We start from the raw sequence: 17,375 nt of genomic DNA on the forward strand, positions 1-17,375 counted from the left end.
GCCCTGGTCGCTGGAGGAGATCCGTAAGGGCAGCCAGAGCTGGTCCTTGGCTTCGGATGCCGGGGTGAGCAGTGCGACCGGGACCGAGACCGAGCGTGGAACCAGAGGGGTGCTGACCGGGGCTTGGGAGGTGTCAGGCGGGGCCGGGAGCTGCTCACCCCCGGGCCCGAGCGGCGGGCTGCTCTTGCTTAAACCCGCAGATCCGGGCGATCAAAACAAAATGAGGAGTTGGCCTGAAAGGAGGTGCAGAATGAAGTGGAAACAGAGTAGGAGGAGACTTGGTCCTGGGTGTATGGGGGTGCTTTCGTCTAAACTGTGTTTATTTTGATGCTCCATTGAAGTGCGTGATAACTCTGCCTGTGTATCATAAACGGTGCCAAGAGAAAAGGGAGCTGGATGCTGACTATTACTTTCCACTGTTGTAAACAGCTTCTGCATTTCCTGCAAGAGTTCTCCCAGCAAACCATTTCCAGGACTCATGAAATCAAAAAGCAAGTAGATGGATTGATTAGCGAGACAAAAGCCACAGACTGTCGCCTTCATAATGTCTTCAATGACTTTCTTATGTTGTCCAATACACAGTTCATAGAGAATGTGAGTATGTTCTTGCACGCCATCAAACTTGTGCTCCAAACACTGGTGTTGTCCTTTATTATAACATACAGAAGTCATTTGACTTTTTGGCAAGTCTGATGTTAATTTAGAGATTAATTAGCTTTTAATTGCATTCTGTTAAAGGGTGTCCTAATTCTTCTGTGAATAATGCACTATCTGATATCAGTATATTCCCTTTTGCCTCTTCTGAGCTATTTTGCTTCCTTGTTTGTATGTGAAATGGAAGTCAGAGTTTTGTTTTTAGTTCTATGAATGATTTGGGATCTCTGGGATGGCTTGGTCTAGCTTTACAAGCAGCGTGAGTGTAGCAGCTGTCTGCACTTGGCTGTCTAAGTATGAGGAATGATAGATACACGGTGCTTTAAATTTGACCAGAGGTGTTATTTTGTGCTAAAAGCAATTGATATTAAAGGTGTTGGGCTGCAGGCAGTTGTCTGTTATGTTTTAAGATGATGAACATATTTGTTGGTTAATGTTCCCACTTTATGAATATTGCTATTTTAGAAAGGTGAAAGCTGGACTTGAAAGCCTGCTACAACACCGTATCACTAGAAGCACATGTATAATTAAGATGTAGAGCTTTAAAAGTCTTCTAGATTTGTGGAGAGTTTTTTAGCACTGCAAGTTTTATTGGGTATTTTATTTTGACCAGCTTTGTTTTTAGGCTACATCTGTCTCATCTGCTGTTATTGGAAAGATACTGGCTGTTACTGGAAATCTGGATTTCTGGTTTGAGGTTTTTTAGCAGTGGTTGGATTTTTTCCAGAGTCGCAGTGTCTTTTCTGGCCTACCTTTGCTGTTCAGCTTAACGATCCTGCTGAGAACAGTTTGTACCAAACATCTTAAATCTTGGGTGCTTGAAGCTGTTTGTTCCCAAATTTAAGTGTACAGAAATAGGTCCTTATTTCTAGTTCGTAATTTAGTTAATGTGAGAGATCTGTCTCTTCCCAGGAGATAGCTGCCCTTGTGTTTGAGAGACTTAGATTTAGGTTTGCAGGTTCAAGGGAGACTTTTTTTTTATTCTCCCATGTTTCCTCATAGCTGGTCCTAGAAAAGAATGCTAAAAGAACTGGATGGGAGGGATCATCAAGCTGAAGGCTGAGGGAGGAAGTGAACCTTCTCTGTAAGTACAGGAGAAGGGTAAAGGCTAAGAAGGAAAGAAAAGAAAAGGAAAATAGACAGCTCATAATTAAACTCAGGTTTGACTTTGAAGGTTTCTAGAATAGCTTTATGTTGGGGGGTCAATCTGTGAACAGTGTTAAATGGCCAGCTTGTCTTCTGCTGCTGCAGTGACATTTGCAGTTTTGAATTGCCTCAATTGGGTTGAGAGGCTGCCTGATGATGACTTCAGTGCACAAAGAGGCTCTGAAATGCTTGGCATCATCTATGGCTTTTTTTTTTTTTAAATGTGCAATGAATTAATGTGCAATTAATTGCATGTTAGCAGTGTATTTCATTTTGTTGGTGGTGCCCATGGTTTAGCCCCTGCAGCATGTATTGTTCTTACTTGAATTAATTTTGCTTGACTTTTTAGAGAGTATATGATGAAGAAGTGGAAGAACCTATTCCCAAAGCTGATGCTGGAGACAAAACAGAGCAGGTAGTTAACTTCAGGTGCCTTGAATGCTGGCAGTGTGTTTGAAGCTGTTGTCTGCCTTCTCATTTTTGAACTTATTTTGTGGACATTTACACCTTACAAATCGGACTGTTTTCTTTCTCCTTGAAGTATCACTGTTGAATAGTCTATGTCATTCAAACGTAAAATTGACTATAACATTGAAGACTACTACAGTGTATGACAGTCTGTTAGGACCTCCCCAAGCTCAATACTGTGTCCAGTAGACAAGACTTATGTGTTGATTTTTCAAATGGCTATGCATTTTTTTTCCAGCAAGAGAACTTTGGCCTTCTTAGTGGATTCAGAGGTACTAGACTGGGGAAGCAGAATCTGACTACAATCCCCAGGGATAAAAACTCAGAGAGGTTTTTATGTATCTTGCAGTCTAGGTGTATAATACCATAAATACTCTCTTGATGGGCTGGAAGCATGAATAATATAGTACTGTGCTGGTGTGGATATTTAGAACATCTCTGTTTCTGAGAGTGATAAAGATTAACTAAGTCAAGCAAAAAAAAGATTCTGGAGATCTTTCTCTTACATATAGTAAAAAAGTTTTTATGGTACTATGTTGGAGTTAAAATTTTGTATGGATGTTGCAAGAGATTGAGTCTTGAGTAAAATGCAATGAGAATGTGTTATTCTTATTGCTAAAGGAAAAGACACGGGAACAGAAAGAAGCTGATCTGATCCCCAAAATCCAAGAAGCAGTGAATTACGGGTTGCAAGTTCTGGACAGTGCGTTTGAACAGCTAGACATCAAAGCAGGCAACTCTGACTCAGAAGAGGAAGAAAGTAATGAAAGGGTGGAACTGATACTAGAGCCAAAGGTACAGAGGCCTGTTCTTCCTGGGAGCATGGGTTTGTGTTTCGCTTTGTAGCACTTGCTCTTTGCTTTTGTCAGCAGTATCACTGCATTGATATAAAATTGATATTCGTTACCTAAAAAGAGGGTTTGATGACTATATCTGAAGGAGAAGCTGTCCTTGCTGAGCCGTTCCGTGTGTAGCCTACTTGTCTTGTTAGCATTAAAGTATGGCACCCTAAATGGAACTAGTTTAATGGCGGTGAACTTAGAAAGGGAAGCCTCAATTCTGGGTGGAGTGAGACCTTTAAATTTCGTGCTTTTTAGATACAAACCATATATCTTCTTTGGTGGTTTTTACTCTCCTGGTAATTAAGAGCCCCAGGTGCTGGATTAGGGGTAAGACTGATGCTTGCAGGTCTTTGCAAAGATTCTTGTGTTAGATGACACCTAGAAACAAGTTGGGACCACACAAATAAAAGTAGATTCCTTCTTTGACAGTCTTAGAAAGGAATAAACCTCATCTGGTCCACCCATTTGCAGGCATATTTGAAGCATGTGTCTGTTGGGACTCTTTTTTGGACAAGCTTGTATCTTCCTTGAGTTAAAACAAGGAGTGTAAGGCTTCTGTCTTTGTCAACAATGTAGAGCTGTTCCTAGATGTCAAAAAGACCTGATTTTGTCTCTTTCCAGGATCTCTATATTGACAGGCCTTTACCATACTTGATTGGTTCTCAGCAGTTTATGGAACAAGATGATGTTGGCCTTGGAGATCTCTCTAGTGAAGGTATGTGCTGGCATGACCTATTATTCCTATGCAAGTAACTAGTTCGTAATCTGTGGCTTAGGTCTGGTTTAACTCATAGTTTGGGTTACACCGTGTAGTGTTCTTGCATGTTTAGATGCACACTGTAAATTAGTTGGGGAGAAAAATGTGCATCATGCTGTAACAACCACTTTTCTGGTACACAAAGCAGTAACTTCTGCTCTGTGTATTAGAATCGCAAAGCGCTAAAATTTCAGCAGCCTTCAAAGCTCTTCCAAACCACTTTCTTTTCTACCTGAGTTTTAGTTCTCTTCACAAAACCTTCAAGAATGTTGTCGATATGTCTGGTGACCATGTATCTCTGTGCAAAGATGTCATATCTGATTTTAACTTTTTTTTTATTTTTCATTTAAAATAGAAGGATCAGTAGATAGCGATCGTGGAAGTGTAATTGACAGTGAAGAGAAGGATGAAGAGGTAAGTGACAAGTGACAGATTACCAGCTACTTTGCACAAGCATTCATGAGTCCTTGGTTGTGCATGAGGCCATTTGCTACCTTGCTTTTTCATGTGGGGTCTCAAGATAATATTGCACAATGTCTGTTCCCTATGTCAGTTGTGGTAAATGTGCTTTTCATTATTTTTATGCAGTGTTTTCCTCTGCAGCTTTTCAGAGCAACAATGAAGTGGTACTTGGTCTAGCTGCTATTGTAGTAGAATACTTCAAACTGAAGCGTTTCATTCCAGTCTAATTTCAATGTGAAACAAATCAGATTCTTAGCAAGAATTGTATTTATGGAGAATAAATCTGTTGTAAATTACGTTACAAAGAATGGGGTAGATGCTTAACAGGAGCAAGTTTAAAGGTTAAGTAAGTGTCAGTAATGCACCTCTAGGCTTTGCCTCATGAATCTGCTGCATTGAACTGTCAATTTGTGGTATGTTTCACTTGCCTGGGCTGGGATGTCTCTGCTTTGTAACTGCTATGGGAGCACTCCCTTTTTTGGGAGTTTGCTTTTTGTGTCTTTGTTCAGTTATAGTTAAATCCCCTTCAAATTACTCAAATACACTGTCAGATGGAGCTTGTTGTCTTTGCTAGATTAATAGCATTCTAGTGAGCTCTGTTCATAAAGATGGTCAGCAGTGGGGAAACAATTCCTTGGTCAGGTCACGGTGGGAGATCTGAATGTCCAAACCTAAGTAAGGCCAGAGCCCTCTCCCTTAGCCACTGAACCAAGTAATGTGTGTCACTTGTATTTGGATCTCATGTGTTCCAGGAATCAGATGACGAGTTTGGAAACCCTAGTGAAGATGACCAAAAGACGGTATGGTTATATACACCCTGCTATATCTCTGAAAGATTTTCCACTTGTGACACAAATGAGAGTGGAAGAAGAGCTTTAGACAATTAATTGTTAAAAACTTTGGTTAAGCCTGATTTGTATAACTTTGTAGGAGAAGGTTGTCCTGGCCAGATGGCACTGTGCTGTGAAACTAAACCTGGATTTGGTTTAAAGACATGTTTGCAAGCCATCATTAGATGCAAAGTGTCTGTGGGATGGCGTTTTCTGCTGTGTGTTTTCCTCTGGAATTACTTTGGAGTTATAGAATTTAGAGAATCTGGTCCAGGAAAACTAGGGTCTGGTGGGATTATTTGGTCTATAATTTAAATTCTAAACCTGCTATTCAGGAAGTAAGGAGCAGTGCAGTTTGGGTATGATGTGAAATCAAAGATGCAAACAGTATTAAATGTTTGAAAAGTATGTCCATTTGGATAACAAATGAAAAGGGAAAAGAAATGTTTAGGTTGAAAAATTCAAGCCTGACTTTAGTCATTGGTAGTGGGAGAAAGAACCTTATGTGTGTTTAGATGTGCTATTGCAAAAAACTTTTATGTGGGTATCCTCAGTCTGAAATTTAGTGCCACAAGAACAATGTTTTAAATTGCAGCCCTTGTTTAATCTAATCTTTGTAACATTAACGAAACAATGTTACAAAGCACTCAGCTGTATTGACCTTCATAGGGTACCTTTGTATTTCTGATGTATTTTAAGACGAGGAAGTATCTTTGGGGTGTTGGGGCCTTACCTGTGCCAGCCCCCAGCTCACAATTCACTTCATCTCTTTCAACCTTTTTTTCTTGTTCACGTGACTGAAGCCACGATGTGAGCATGTATTGTCTGTCTTTCTGCTATCCACCTTGGGAATAGCTCAAGAAGATAAAATTTTTTTACTATGTTCACAATGTTCCTGTGTTAACGCTAAATACTATGTCTTTCGGGAGGAGCTCATACACTAAGAGCAGCAGCGCAGCCAAAGAAGATCAGGCTTGGGTATAGTAGTGGTACATTCCTTGTGAGGAGAGTCTTAGTGTCCTTAGTTGCATGTCTGGTCCAGAAATGTTCAGTGACACAGCAAAGGGGTGTACTAGAGAATGCAACAACTTGCTTGAAGCTAGAGGCGCTCGTTCGTTACCTCTCATAAGCAGTGGAGTTCTCCAAACTGGCTGAATGTTCCTCTCCTCTCAGGAAGTTTGCTTTGAATATTTTATCTACGCAGATGTAGTTTTGTGCTTGTTTTGCATGCCATCCTCAAGAGAGCACAACAGGATATTACTGTTTTTTAGAGAACAGCACAGATGAGTGATGAAGATGATTATGATGGCTGTGATCTCTTTGACTCTGAAAAAGAGGAAGATGAGGATGGAGACTTAGATGAAAGCACAAGACCTGTAAGTAATTAGTGCCTCACTGGAGGGAGAGGTTTGACTTTCTTCATATTTTTATATGTCTTTAGAGGTATTATAATGGTAGCTTTCAGTTATCTGGGATGGGATCCTGTAAGAGGGCTTGTAAAAATCCTGAATGATCTTCAACATGGTTGTTCAGGCTTCACCCCTTTAAACTAGGGGACTTCTGTACCCTAAACTGACATCAAAGCTGTCTTTAAAGGTCATTGAGAAATTACTTGTTGCATCTGTGTGTGGTAAAGGCTTCTTGCTTGTCCTGCTCCTAAAACAAGGTGGCATTAAAAATGATGTGATCATAAGGGACTAGAAATAGCACTTTTTTTCTCTTGATACATGCATAATCACCTAATTGCTTTCTTAATAGGAAGTTGTATTGCCTCTTCTGAGGGCTTCAGTTGAAGTCTAGATGGGATATTGTACAAGTGAGGCTGTAGAATACAGTATTTATAATTGCAACTGCATCAAGTTGGTAACCGGACTGCGTATAAGGAATATGCTGTTATTTGTCCCTACTCCTCAGAAAAAGAAGAGGCCAACATCATTTGCAGATGAGCTGGCAGCCCGCATCAAAAGAGAAATACCAGTCAAACTGGATGAAGAACGTGCATGTAAGATTACTCTTTAGTTTTGATAAGTTCTTGTGAGATAGCAGGGGACTCAAGAGAGCTGGACAGGAGATCCTGTGTAACAATATGTGAAGTTAGATGGATCTATTATTTGAATATGTATTAGATGAAAGCCCAACAAGAGTAAATAGACACTTCTGTGTTCTGAGAAACTTTTTGGTCATAACTTTAAGGACTGAATTGGAATTCAGTGAGTGTTATAGTGGAAAACACATTGCTTTTAGGTGAGACAGGTCATTCCCCAAGCACACCGAAAGGTTTTCTCTCCAATCTGATTCTTCACATGCAAAACAACATGTTTGACCATATGTACTTCCACCTGTTTCAGATATGCAGAAGCCACTGGTCGCTGTAGTCTTCATGTGAGCTCTACACTGGAAAACCCTTCCAGCCACAGATTCGTGCTTTCCTGTGGTGTGGATTGTTTGTTTTTAACTCTTTGCAGCTTAAATATACTACATTTCAAGGAACTTTTCCTTGCTGCTGTTTTCCATGACATTTTGGACTAAATACTGCATTTACTTTTGTGTCACTTTCAAAGGGAAAGACCTCTCTCAAGTAGTTATTCCTATAGCAAAGCAGCAGTTGAAAATAGCAGACTGAAATTGTGTTGGCAAGAAAATAAAACTCTAGCTTTGCTTTTGGTAGCTGAATCAAGATATAATATGTCTAGAGCCATCTGAGATGCTCAGGGTCTGCATGCTCTGTGTGGGATATATACCATTTGGAATGCTGAGTTGCTTTCTGGCATCTCAGGTGACACTAGTCTGTGTGTGGGCAACTATGCTGAACCCACAGTGCCTGACAGAATGATGCTATTACAATGTTAAGTGCTAATTTTAGAACCTGCACTTCATATGGGCTGATTTCATATGAAGAAATATAGGTCAGCTTGATTAGATTTTCTTTTTAGGTTCTTTTTACCATAGATTAGTCACAGGCTACAAATAAAGGTGGACTATTTTATTTTTGCTTTGAAATTTTCTTCATTAAAGCCCTGTCATCAGAGACCAAAACAAGGAAAACCCTGAAAGAGAAGAAGGAAGTTAGAGTTCCATCGGATGGTAAGTTATCCTTCTCTTGGTTTTGAACTGTGGGCTGGATTGTAAGAGATCACTTAGTTAATTGTGGCATCTCCTTTAGAAACTAGGTAGGATATTTGATTGTCCTTCAAGGTGAATGTGCTGTCATGGTTTAAGCCCAGCTGGTAACTCAGAACCACGCAGCTGCTCGCTCACTCCCCTGCTTCTTCCTCCTCCTGCTCCCGGAGGGATGGGGAGGAGAATTGGAGGAATGTTAACTCCCATGGGTTGACATAAGAGCAGTCCAGTAACTAAGGTATAATACAAAACCACTACTGCTACCACTGATGATAATAATGATAAGGGAAATAACAAAGGGAGAGGATACAATTGCTCACCACCCGCCGACTGATACCCAGCCTGACCTGAGCAGCGATCTGGGCCTTCCAGGTGACTCTCCCCAGTTTATATACTGGGCATGACGTGCTGTGGTATGGAATGCCCCTTCGGCCAGTTTGGGTCAGGTGTCCTGTCTCTGCTTCCTCCTGGCTTCCCCTCCTCCCAGGCAGAGCATGGGACTGAGAAAGTCCTTGGTCAGAGTAAACATTACTGAGCAACAACTAAAAACATCGGTGTTATCAGCCTTATTCCCAGGCTGAAAGTCAAAGGCACAGCACTGCACCAGCTACAAAGGAGAAAAATACTGCTGTAGCTGAACCCAGGACATGTGTAAACAAATCTAGGTTGTGATGTGACTATAAAACAATGCTAGAAGCAAGATTAATGAGAGTTCCTCCTTAAATGTGGTCTTGTGGAGCAACAATACACAATCCAATTTTTCTACAGCAGCTTCTCTATACATGTAATGTTTATGAGAGAGAAGGGATGTAATCAAGCCAGGTTTTATTTTGGTTGTCTCTTTAATTCCCTTTCCTGAAACTTGGTCAGTCCCACCACAGCTCTTGACTTTTGTGCTTTTTAGATGAAGATGATATCTTCAAGCCTCCTAAGCTGACTGATGAAGACTTCACACCGTTTGGGTCTAGGGGTGGCCTCTTCAGTGGTGGAACAGGTCTCTTTGATGATGAAGAGGTGAGAATGCTGAAAAGAATAGAAATTGAGTGTGTCTCCCTTTGAAAAACAAAACAAAAGAACCCCACAAATTCCCACTTCTGGAAGGCAGGGAGGCCTTGTTGCTTGGTAATATTCAAGTGTGGAGGAACAGTATAGCTTTTCAGTGGAGAAAAAGAACTACATGAGTGAGGTAGTTTATGTTCCTCTTGGCACAAAGCCCTCTTTTCTGCAGTGGTGCTTATGAGAGATGCAGGTGTAGTTCCAGCATTACATTAGGCAGGTTCTAATTCCAGCAGAGCTTACCCAGTACCTCGCTTTTATCCCTGGAAGTAAAACCAAAAGCCATATAGTTTATTTATTTTAAAACAGCAGATGTCTTTTAAAATGCCTGTGTGAATACCGAATGTTTTCATTCTCTCTTTCTCCCTGGGCATGGGAGAAGGTTGAGAGGAAAGAGAATTTGATGCCCTTCACAATTTATCTTTCACATACCATATCTGGACAGTGATGTTGTTGGGTTTCTCTGTCTCTGTGCTGTTAAAAGTTCCCTATTGCAGTTGTGCTATGTTCTTTCATCTAGCTAATGCATTGGCAAGAAAAGTTCACCTTAACATTGCTCTCATTCTGTGTATCTAGAGCTGACTTGATAAAGGAATGGCACAATGTGCATTTTTGCCTCTATTTTAACATTGTGCATGTAAAAGCGGATAGAAGCCCTATGTCAGGGATACTTAAGATTTAAGAATCTGATAGTACAGCTGTGTAAAACAGATGATTGCCTCTGATTGTAATTATGCAGCTGATATCAGTAACAGTCAAGGTTAGTCCAGAATAGTAGACAAACTGCTGCCTGTGTTGGATGCTGTGTTCCTTTTTGCACCTAGAATGAGTCAGATGTTCCTTGGAGCTAAGGGGTCTGTTAAATTTGGAAGAAGGCCTTTGGAAGGAGGCTTTCTGTCAGTGCAAATTCAGATGAAGCTGTTATTAGAACCTCTTGGTTATTTATTGCCAAGAGTACTTTCCTTATCCTGTAGGCACAAGAAAGCCAAGTAGATTTCTCTGTGATTCTGCCTGCCTGCGTATGTTTGTTCTTTGTTTTCTGTTATGTGACAGTTACTCATCTAGGAAGGGTAACTTACCTTTACTTACTTTGTGCAGTGGAGGAAGCCTGGACCAGAATGTAGCAACAGAAGGTCAACAGGCAAATAGTAACTAACAGATGTGTAGTTAATCAGTGACATCCCTGCCACAGCCCTGTGCTTCCCTACTCTTTCCGAAGTATTGCTGCCATCTTTCCACAAAGCTCTGTGCAAAGACCAGGCATTTTGAGCCTCCCGATAGGCAACCTCTAACATCCAACTTCCCGTAAGAGGGAGGCTTTCAAAAAACAGAACTGGTCAGTACTCACAAATCTGGAGGTTTTCTGGAAATCTAGGCTGTGATTCTCATGGAGGACTGGCACAGGGCAACTGCAGTCTGAACACAAGGACTTTTGTTGGAATGTCCAGCACTGCTTTTGAGCTATAATGTGTATCTCTGCATCATACTGGTGTCTTAGCACCTCTTTACCAACAATATAAATCATTGATCCTAATCATGTTTAGTTGAAGAGTATGTTTATGCTTGGCCTGACCCGAGTTCTTCCTTCGAACCTTATTATGTAAGCTTCAACAGGAAGGCATGGAAGGATGTAATCGGAACTTAAACAGCTGTAGCTTGGTGTAAGTCCTTGAAGATGTTCAAATAACAGGCCATTCTTTCTCTGCAGTAAACAGCCTGATAATCAGTGTAAATTAAATTTTAGAAGACAGAAAGCTAATCTTGTGAATATATGCACTCAAGTTAATACTTGAGTACCCAAATTTAAGTATGTATGTATAGGCATCCTTTTGAGAAGGGAGTGGTGGTTACCTCTGCTGTCTTGGGTTGGAAGTGGATCTTCGACGTGGAAAAATCAGCAGCTGCCTTTTCCTACAAAATAGACATTCAGCACTACCCCCCCCTTTACATTTGCATCTACAGAGTGATCTTTTTGCTGAAGCACCAAAAGAAGAATTGAGAGAGAGAGAGGAGCGAGTCCCAGTAAGTGATGGTAAGAACTAATTGTTGCCTCTTATAGTCCTGTAGACTGTTTTGTTTCCAAACTAGAAAGTCTAGAAGAGGAAGAGTAGCAATTGTTGGCATATCTTTTCTTCCCAGTCTTAATAGAGAACAGCTGTGTTTTCCTTGAGTTTTCAATGTGTTTGTTCATTATGATCTCTTACACACACCTACTCTCTGGAGCTAAAAGGATATCCTTACTGATGTTTGCAGAGCTCTTTGTGTGCACTGGGTTCCTGCTGCTGAAGAGTACTTATCAGGATCCAGTTGTGGGTTGGAGTGGAGTAGAGATTCTTCTTGCAGACGAATGCATGTCTGAGTTTCTCATTAGCTGCATATCTAGACCCTTAAGGAGTCTGAGCACCCAGTCTGTGCTTCAGCAGTTTTTATTGAAGCATTTTATTTGATGAATTTTCATTTCAGGGTTTGGAGGCTAAGCCATTTTGTTTTGAGTGTACTGTATTGAAGTGGTTTTGAGCGTGTGAATGTGAAGTCTTATATAATGCTACGTACAGATGCATATCATACTTATGAGCTTCAGTTTAGTAGAGCTGTTTGTGGAGTTTTAATCGGGTGAAATAGACTGTTAGATATATCTGCAAAGAAACAAAAGTTCAAGGAGAATATCTAAAGAGTTCTGAGCTGTTGAGATAAAAAGAACGCAGCTCAGAAGACTTCTGGGATTCCTATTTCTATGTTAGAGTTCTGAAGGCTTTGACAGCATAAAACAAGTGCATCCAATTTGTATTGTACTTCCTATGATTTCAGCATCCTCTACAAAGTCCTTAAAGAAAGTTCCTGCAGGTGCAGTATCTCTGTTCCCAGGTATGATTTGTTAAATAGCAAATTGCTTCATGCACAAAATGCTCTTTTCCTTAAAACCTACTGGGGAGGTTTTAAAGAAAACTGTCCAAACACAGCAGCACTACATTGCTTGATCATATGCTTAGTGTCAAATACAGGTGCTTCTACCATGATAAGCCTAAACCGCAGCATGCTTTATGGATTATAAAGATTCTGTAGGAGCAATGAAGATACAGGTCATTGATGGCAGATATTAGCAGCTGTCGGCTTACAGCATTGTGCTATGGACTTTTAAGGATATGTGTTACTTTAACTGCTGTGATACAGCTTAAGTCTGCAGTGCATATCAGCCTTCAAGCTGAGCAATGAAAAGAAACATGTCACCATTCTCTCTGAATTAACTGACCTTGATGTATGTCTCTCTGTAGAGTCTTCACGTGACTGAGTTACCTTAATTATAAGTTTTACTCTTTATTAAGAAAGGCCTGTTTTAAGACTATGGCTTCAGTTAACTGAGCCCTCAGTCAGCATGATTTTTAGAGTAGGATGTAGACAAATACAGCCTTTTTAGTCCAGGATCAAAATTATACATCAGCAATTGTCATTCTACATAATTGTAAGATTTGGTAGCAAGGTTTAAAAGGGCAGATGGAGGTGTATCCTTCACTCTCTCTTGGAGGTACTGTTGCATAAGGACACTGTTCTAACAGTGTCCTGTTTTAGTTAATCAGGAATTAAGTTATATATGGCATTTATTCAGTGTCTTCAGTTGCTCCCTCTCCATTACTCATAGGCAGGCTGAAGTCACCAGAGAAAAACTAAGACTGAGGCTTCCCTGCTATTCAGAATTGCCTGATGAACACATTCACAGGAAACAGTTTGTTTAGGAACTTGAGAATTTTTAATAATTAGTTCAACTTCATGGCTGTATTCCTGCCGGTCCTGTGGCAGTTTCTAATTGTGTGATACACTCTATCTGTAATAGACTGCTGCAGTGCTGGTCAAAATTCATGCGGTCTGCTGACTTTTAACCAAATAGCAGTTGTTCTACTTTCTGCCAAACTTTCAGTTAAAGTCTCTTTCTTCCTTTTCCTTTTTTTTTTTTTTTTTTTTTTTTTGGGGGGTTTTTTTTTTTTTTTTTTTTTTTTTTTTGCCCACCATTTTCAAGCATCTACACATAACAAGCAAAAAGACAGGCTTAGAACCAGACTGCCAGTTTTTACCAAAACCACTAAAAGTGTCTGCAGACTGTTGGCATGCATGTATCACTGAGGCTGAACATTTCCACACCAGATGTAGAAGAAACAGTTGTTACTAGCTTCCTCTAGTTGACCACTGCCGTGCCAGAAGTACACAGGAATCTCAGGACCAAACTCAGCCTCACACTGTCTTACAAACCAAGTGGAGCTCCTTGGGATAACTCATTCACCTGTCCTTTCCTCTCCAAGCATCTTACCAGTTTGCCCACAGTTGTGTGCTTTACTAGTTAGTAATGTAGGATGATAGTTTGGGAAGTCCATACGGGCAACTGTGTGAGACTGCTGGTTCTTCTAGCTTTAACATGGAACCTGGCTGCTGTCCCTAGGGAAAATGATACGGTTTGAGGAAGAAGTGATTGCAATGAGAGTGAGGGACTATTTGTCTGTGACTCGGCTTTATCAGGAAGTTTCTAGCTAATGCTTTTGATGCAGCATTGTTGCAGAAGCTCATTAAAAGTTGCTGTGATGGAAACTGCCTGGCTCCACTTAGTATGGCACAAGTTCAGCTTTTTGGTAACTCTGGCAATGATCTTTGTGTGGGTTGTTTTTCTTTTCCTCGTCTGACCTGCAGGAGGAAGTGATGTGTTCAGTTCCACTGTAATTGTGGAAAAAGTCAAGAATTCTGCAGCACAGAACACAGAAAAAATTACAAAACAGCCTGGGAAAGTTGTTCTGTTTGATGATGATGATGATGACTTCTTTGTGGGAACAACTAAAAAGCCTCCAGATTCAGGTATGTCTGTACACGTGCAGTGGAAGATTAAACATTAAAGGTAATAAAAAATCCAACTGATAGGAATCAATGAGTTACAAAATTTAAACCTGCATCACTGCTACTTCTACTTGGGTTTGGGTTGGTTTTTTTGTTGTTGTTCGTTGAGGGATTTTTTGCTGTTATTGGTGTTTCTTTTCCATAGAGTGGTGTGGGACTGGTTTATTTGTATGTGCTCTCCACTGACGTCGGCTCTTAGGGTGCTCTCTCTACTTTTAGGGCAGTATCTAGGCTTGAATCAGGGAAATGGTACTGAATTACTCACAATTGAGTCCCAATGCCCAACACTCCCTATTGTCAGGCTCTAGGCCTTTATAGGTGCCAAGCTAGTACAAAACACTGCCTTTAGATGTGCCAACTGACTCTACCCCAGTGCTTGCCAACTGCACTGTCTGTTACTAGTACTCTCAGGTAAGTGGTGTTTCACTTTGAGAGCTTGTCTAGCTTTTTCTTTTAAAGACTCTTGATGTTGGTCATCTTTAGAAAGGTAGCATGGTAGCTTTGGAGACTTATTTTCTGTTGTTCAGTAGAGGCTGTTCTGTTCTCATCGTTCCCTGTTTGTTTTGTCTCTTAATGCAGTCAAGTCCACAGCTGACCTATTTGATGATGATGAAGGTGACTTATTCAAGGAAAAATCTGTAATTCCTCCTGTGGTTTCTGGCACAACGAAAGAAACAGAAAGTCCTAGGGAGGCAGTTGTGGGAAAAAAGGTAATCGCAAATAAATGGATCGTATGGCTGAGGTTTTAGGAGAAAGTTACTACTGCAGTTGAAGTAGTCTTTCTGTGTACAACACTATGGAAGTGCCGTATTTGTGAAAAAGGACTGGGTTCATAGGGTCTTCCATGAGCTAAGTTCTTCAGGGGTCTTTAAATGCATTTTTCCTCTCAAACTTTGGTTTTATTTGAAGTTTTTCTTGTGTGGACAGTGATTGGAAGAATCTTATTAAGGCAGGGATTGAAATGAAAGCAAAATGAGAAGCCTTCGATAATAAAAAATGTTTATGAAGTTCATGGCTGAAATGAAGCCAGCCTGATTTAAGAACCTTTGGTGTCAGTTCTGTGCTGCGAAAACTGTGTCTGCACTTATACCAGCTGCTGATAGCAGCTTAACTGGTAACCATTGCTTGTATGTATTGTGGGAGAGGAAAGTGCATATACAATATTGGAGTGTTTAAAAAGCTGTTTTTTAGCTGAAAAGTCTTAATGTATAGAAAGCTCTAAATGCTGTCTTGAGTACACATGTACAGAATTATGAGAGCCTCCTTAATGCCTACTCCACTTTCACTTTCAGAGCAGTGTCCTGAGGAAAGTAGTAATGCTCTTCAGTTCTGTGGGAGAGATTATATGTACTCATTTTATAGATGTTTGCTGTCCAAGGAGTATTTGAACATAATGAGCTACAGTGACTGTTCCCCACTCTGCACTGAGAAGCATACAGTGCTGGAAATGTCTAGTGCAAATTGCTGTAGAACTTTCTCCGTATTGCATTATGAGAAGCACCTGAGTACAAGGACCAAAGCCAGTTTCTATTTCTGATGCAGTGCAGGAGTATCTGTAGTCAATGGAGCAAGAGTGGTGGTGCAGGGTCATCCAAAGCCATTGCTCTGATCTCATAGCACTTGGCTTTCCTGGAGGAGAGGATGAGTACTGATTCAGCAGCACCACTACTACCCTGTCAGGAAGTGAGGACTGTTTTATCCTGAGGCTTGCTGACAGTAGTGCTTGGGTCTGGAATCATTCTGAGTTTAATGGCAATATAGCTGGCGGCAGGCTGGGGCTGGGCTGTGCTAATGCAGGAAATGATGGCTGGCACAAACTGCCCTCTTCCTTTATGAAACACAGCTTGTTAAAAGAAACATTTTAACGTAACTCATGAAGGGGCCTGATTAGTGCCTGCATACATTTTTATGCTGAGAAGATGGTGGAAGGGCAGCCTATGGTAAAACCTGCAAGTCACTTGTGCATAGCTCTGGCTGCATGTGAGGAGCTCACTCAGCACATGAGTTTTGGACTTAAGCCCCTGGATAACGAGCTTGTGTTCTGTCCCTTCAACTGCTGGGACGCTGCCAGCAGCATGCCCCTTAAAAAGGGTCATAAGATGTGCCTGCCCTTGCTGAATCTAAATGGGTACTGATGCAGTGTCTTTTTGTCCTAAAGAGTCAACCATCTTCAGGTGAAGACTTCAAGCCTTTATCTGAAATGCCTCCAAGAAAACAGAGAGGCCTCTTCTCTGATGAAGAAGATTCTGAAGTGAGTATCTCTTTAATAAATCCCTACAGAAATCCTTGGGATGTGAGTCACCCTGACCTCAGTCCACTTACATCTGGGGACTTCTTATTTATCTGTAGGACTGGAAACTCTGACATCCATGCAGCTACTCTGAGCAATCCCAAAAGTTCCTTCTTGCTGCAAGAGTGAAGTGTCTGAGAAGGTTTTCTCTATCATAGAATAGTTAGGGTTGGAAAGGACCTTAAGATCATCTAGTTCCACCCCCCCTGCCATGAGCAGGGACACCACACATGAAACTATGTCACCTAAGGCTCTGTCCAATCTGTCCTTGAACACCGCCAGAGTTGGAGCATTCACAACTTCCTTGGGTAACCCATTCCAGTGCCTCACCACCCTCACTGTGAAGAACTTCTTCCTTATATCTAATCTAAACTTCTCCTGTTTAAGTTTAAACCCATTACCCCTTGTCCTACCACTACAGTCCCTAACAAAGAGTCCCTCCCCAACATCCTTATAGGCCCCCTTCAGATACTGGAAGGCTGCTCTGAGGTCTCCACAAAGTCTTCTCTTTTCCACACTGAACAGCCCCAACTTTCTCAGCCTGTCTTCATACGGGAGGTGCTCCAGCCCTCTTATCATCTTCGTGGCCCTCCTCTGGACTTGCTCCAACAGCTTCATGTCCTTTTTATGTTGAGGACACCAGAACGGTACTTTAAAGATAGGGATATGACTCTGCATAAAGATTTATGCACAGGCATAAATTGAAAGCCGGAAGATGGGAAAGATCAGCAAATAAGAGCAAGAACTATGAAAGACTTGCATATGTTTTTAATCTTGTGTCCTTGACTTCCAGCTAGTAATTAATCTGCAAACCTGAGGGCAATCCTCATGGAGTTGCAGGTGATTGGTACACCCAAGTAAGACAATCTTTCCCT

At 41.1% G+C, this 17,375-nt stretch overlaps 1 protein-coding gene across 1 annotated transcript in view; it reads left to right on the forward strand.

Annotated features, from left to right (window-relative positions):
* Window positions 1-564: 564 nt before the first annotated feature.
* The window catches only part of LOC104412122 (WASH complex subunit FAM21A-like), a 34,513-nt gene continuing 17,702 nt past the window's right edge, over window positions 565-17,375 (forward strand). The window contains exons 1-15 of the mRNA XM_010022738.1: window positions 565-594; window positions 2,150-2,215; window positions 2,890-3,063; window positions 3,732-3,825; window positions 4,223-4,281; window positions 5,082-5,129; window positions 6,431-6,535; window positions 7,074-7,161; window positions 8,175-8,243; window positions 9,184-9,293; window positions 11,298-11,367; window positions 12,144-12,200; window positions 14,010-14,171; window positions 14,790-14,920; window positions 16,369-16,461. Of these exons, the coding sequence (XP_010021040.1) occupies window positions 565-594; window positions 2,150-2,215; window positions 2,890-3,063; window positions 3,732-3,825; window positions 4,223-4,281; window positions 5,082-5,129; window positions 6,431-6,535; window positions 7,074-7,161; window positions 8,175-8,243; window positions 9,184-9,293; window positions 11,298-11,367; window positions 12,144-12,200; window positions 14,010-14,171; window positions 14,790-14,920; window positions 16,369-16,461 (1,356 nt within the window). The remainder of the gene's footprint in view (window positions 595-2,149; window positions 2,216-2,889; window positions 3,064-3,731; window positions 3,826-4,222; window positions 4,282-5,081; window positions 5,130-6,430; window positions 6,536-7,073; window positions 7,162-8,174; window positions 8,244-9,183; window positions 9,294-11,297; window positions 11,368-12,143; window positions 12,201-14,009; window positions 14,172-14,789; window positions 14,921-16,368; window positions 16,462-17,375) is intronic.

The sequence above is a fragment of the Nestor notabilis genome, unplaced genomic scaffold (genome assembly GCF_000696875.1).
Source record: "Nestor notabilis isolate BGI_N333 unplaced genomic scaffold, ASM69687v1 scaffold12009, whole genome shotgun sequence".
Classification (NCBI taxonomy): Eukaryota; Metazoa; Chordata; class Aves; order Psittaciformes; family Psittacidae; genus Nestor; species Nestor notabilis.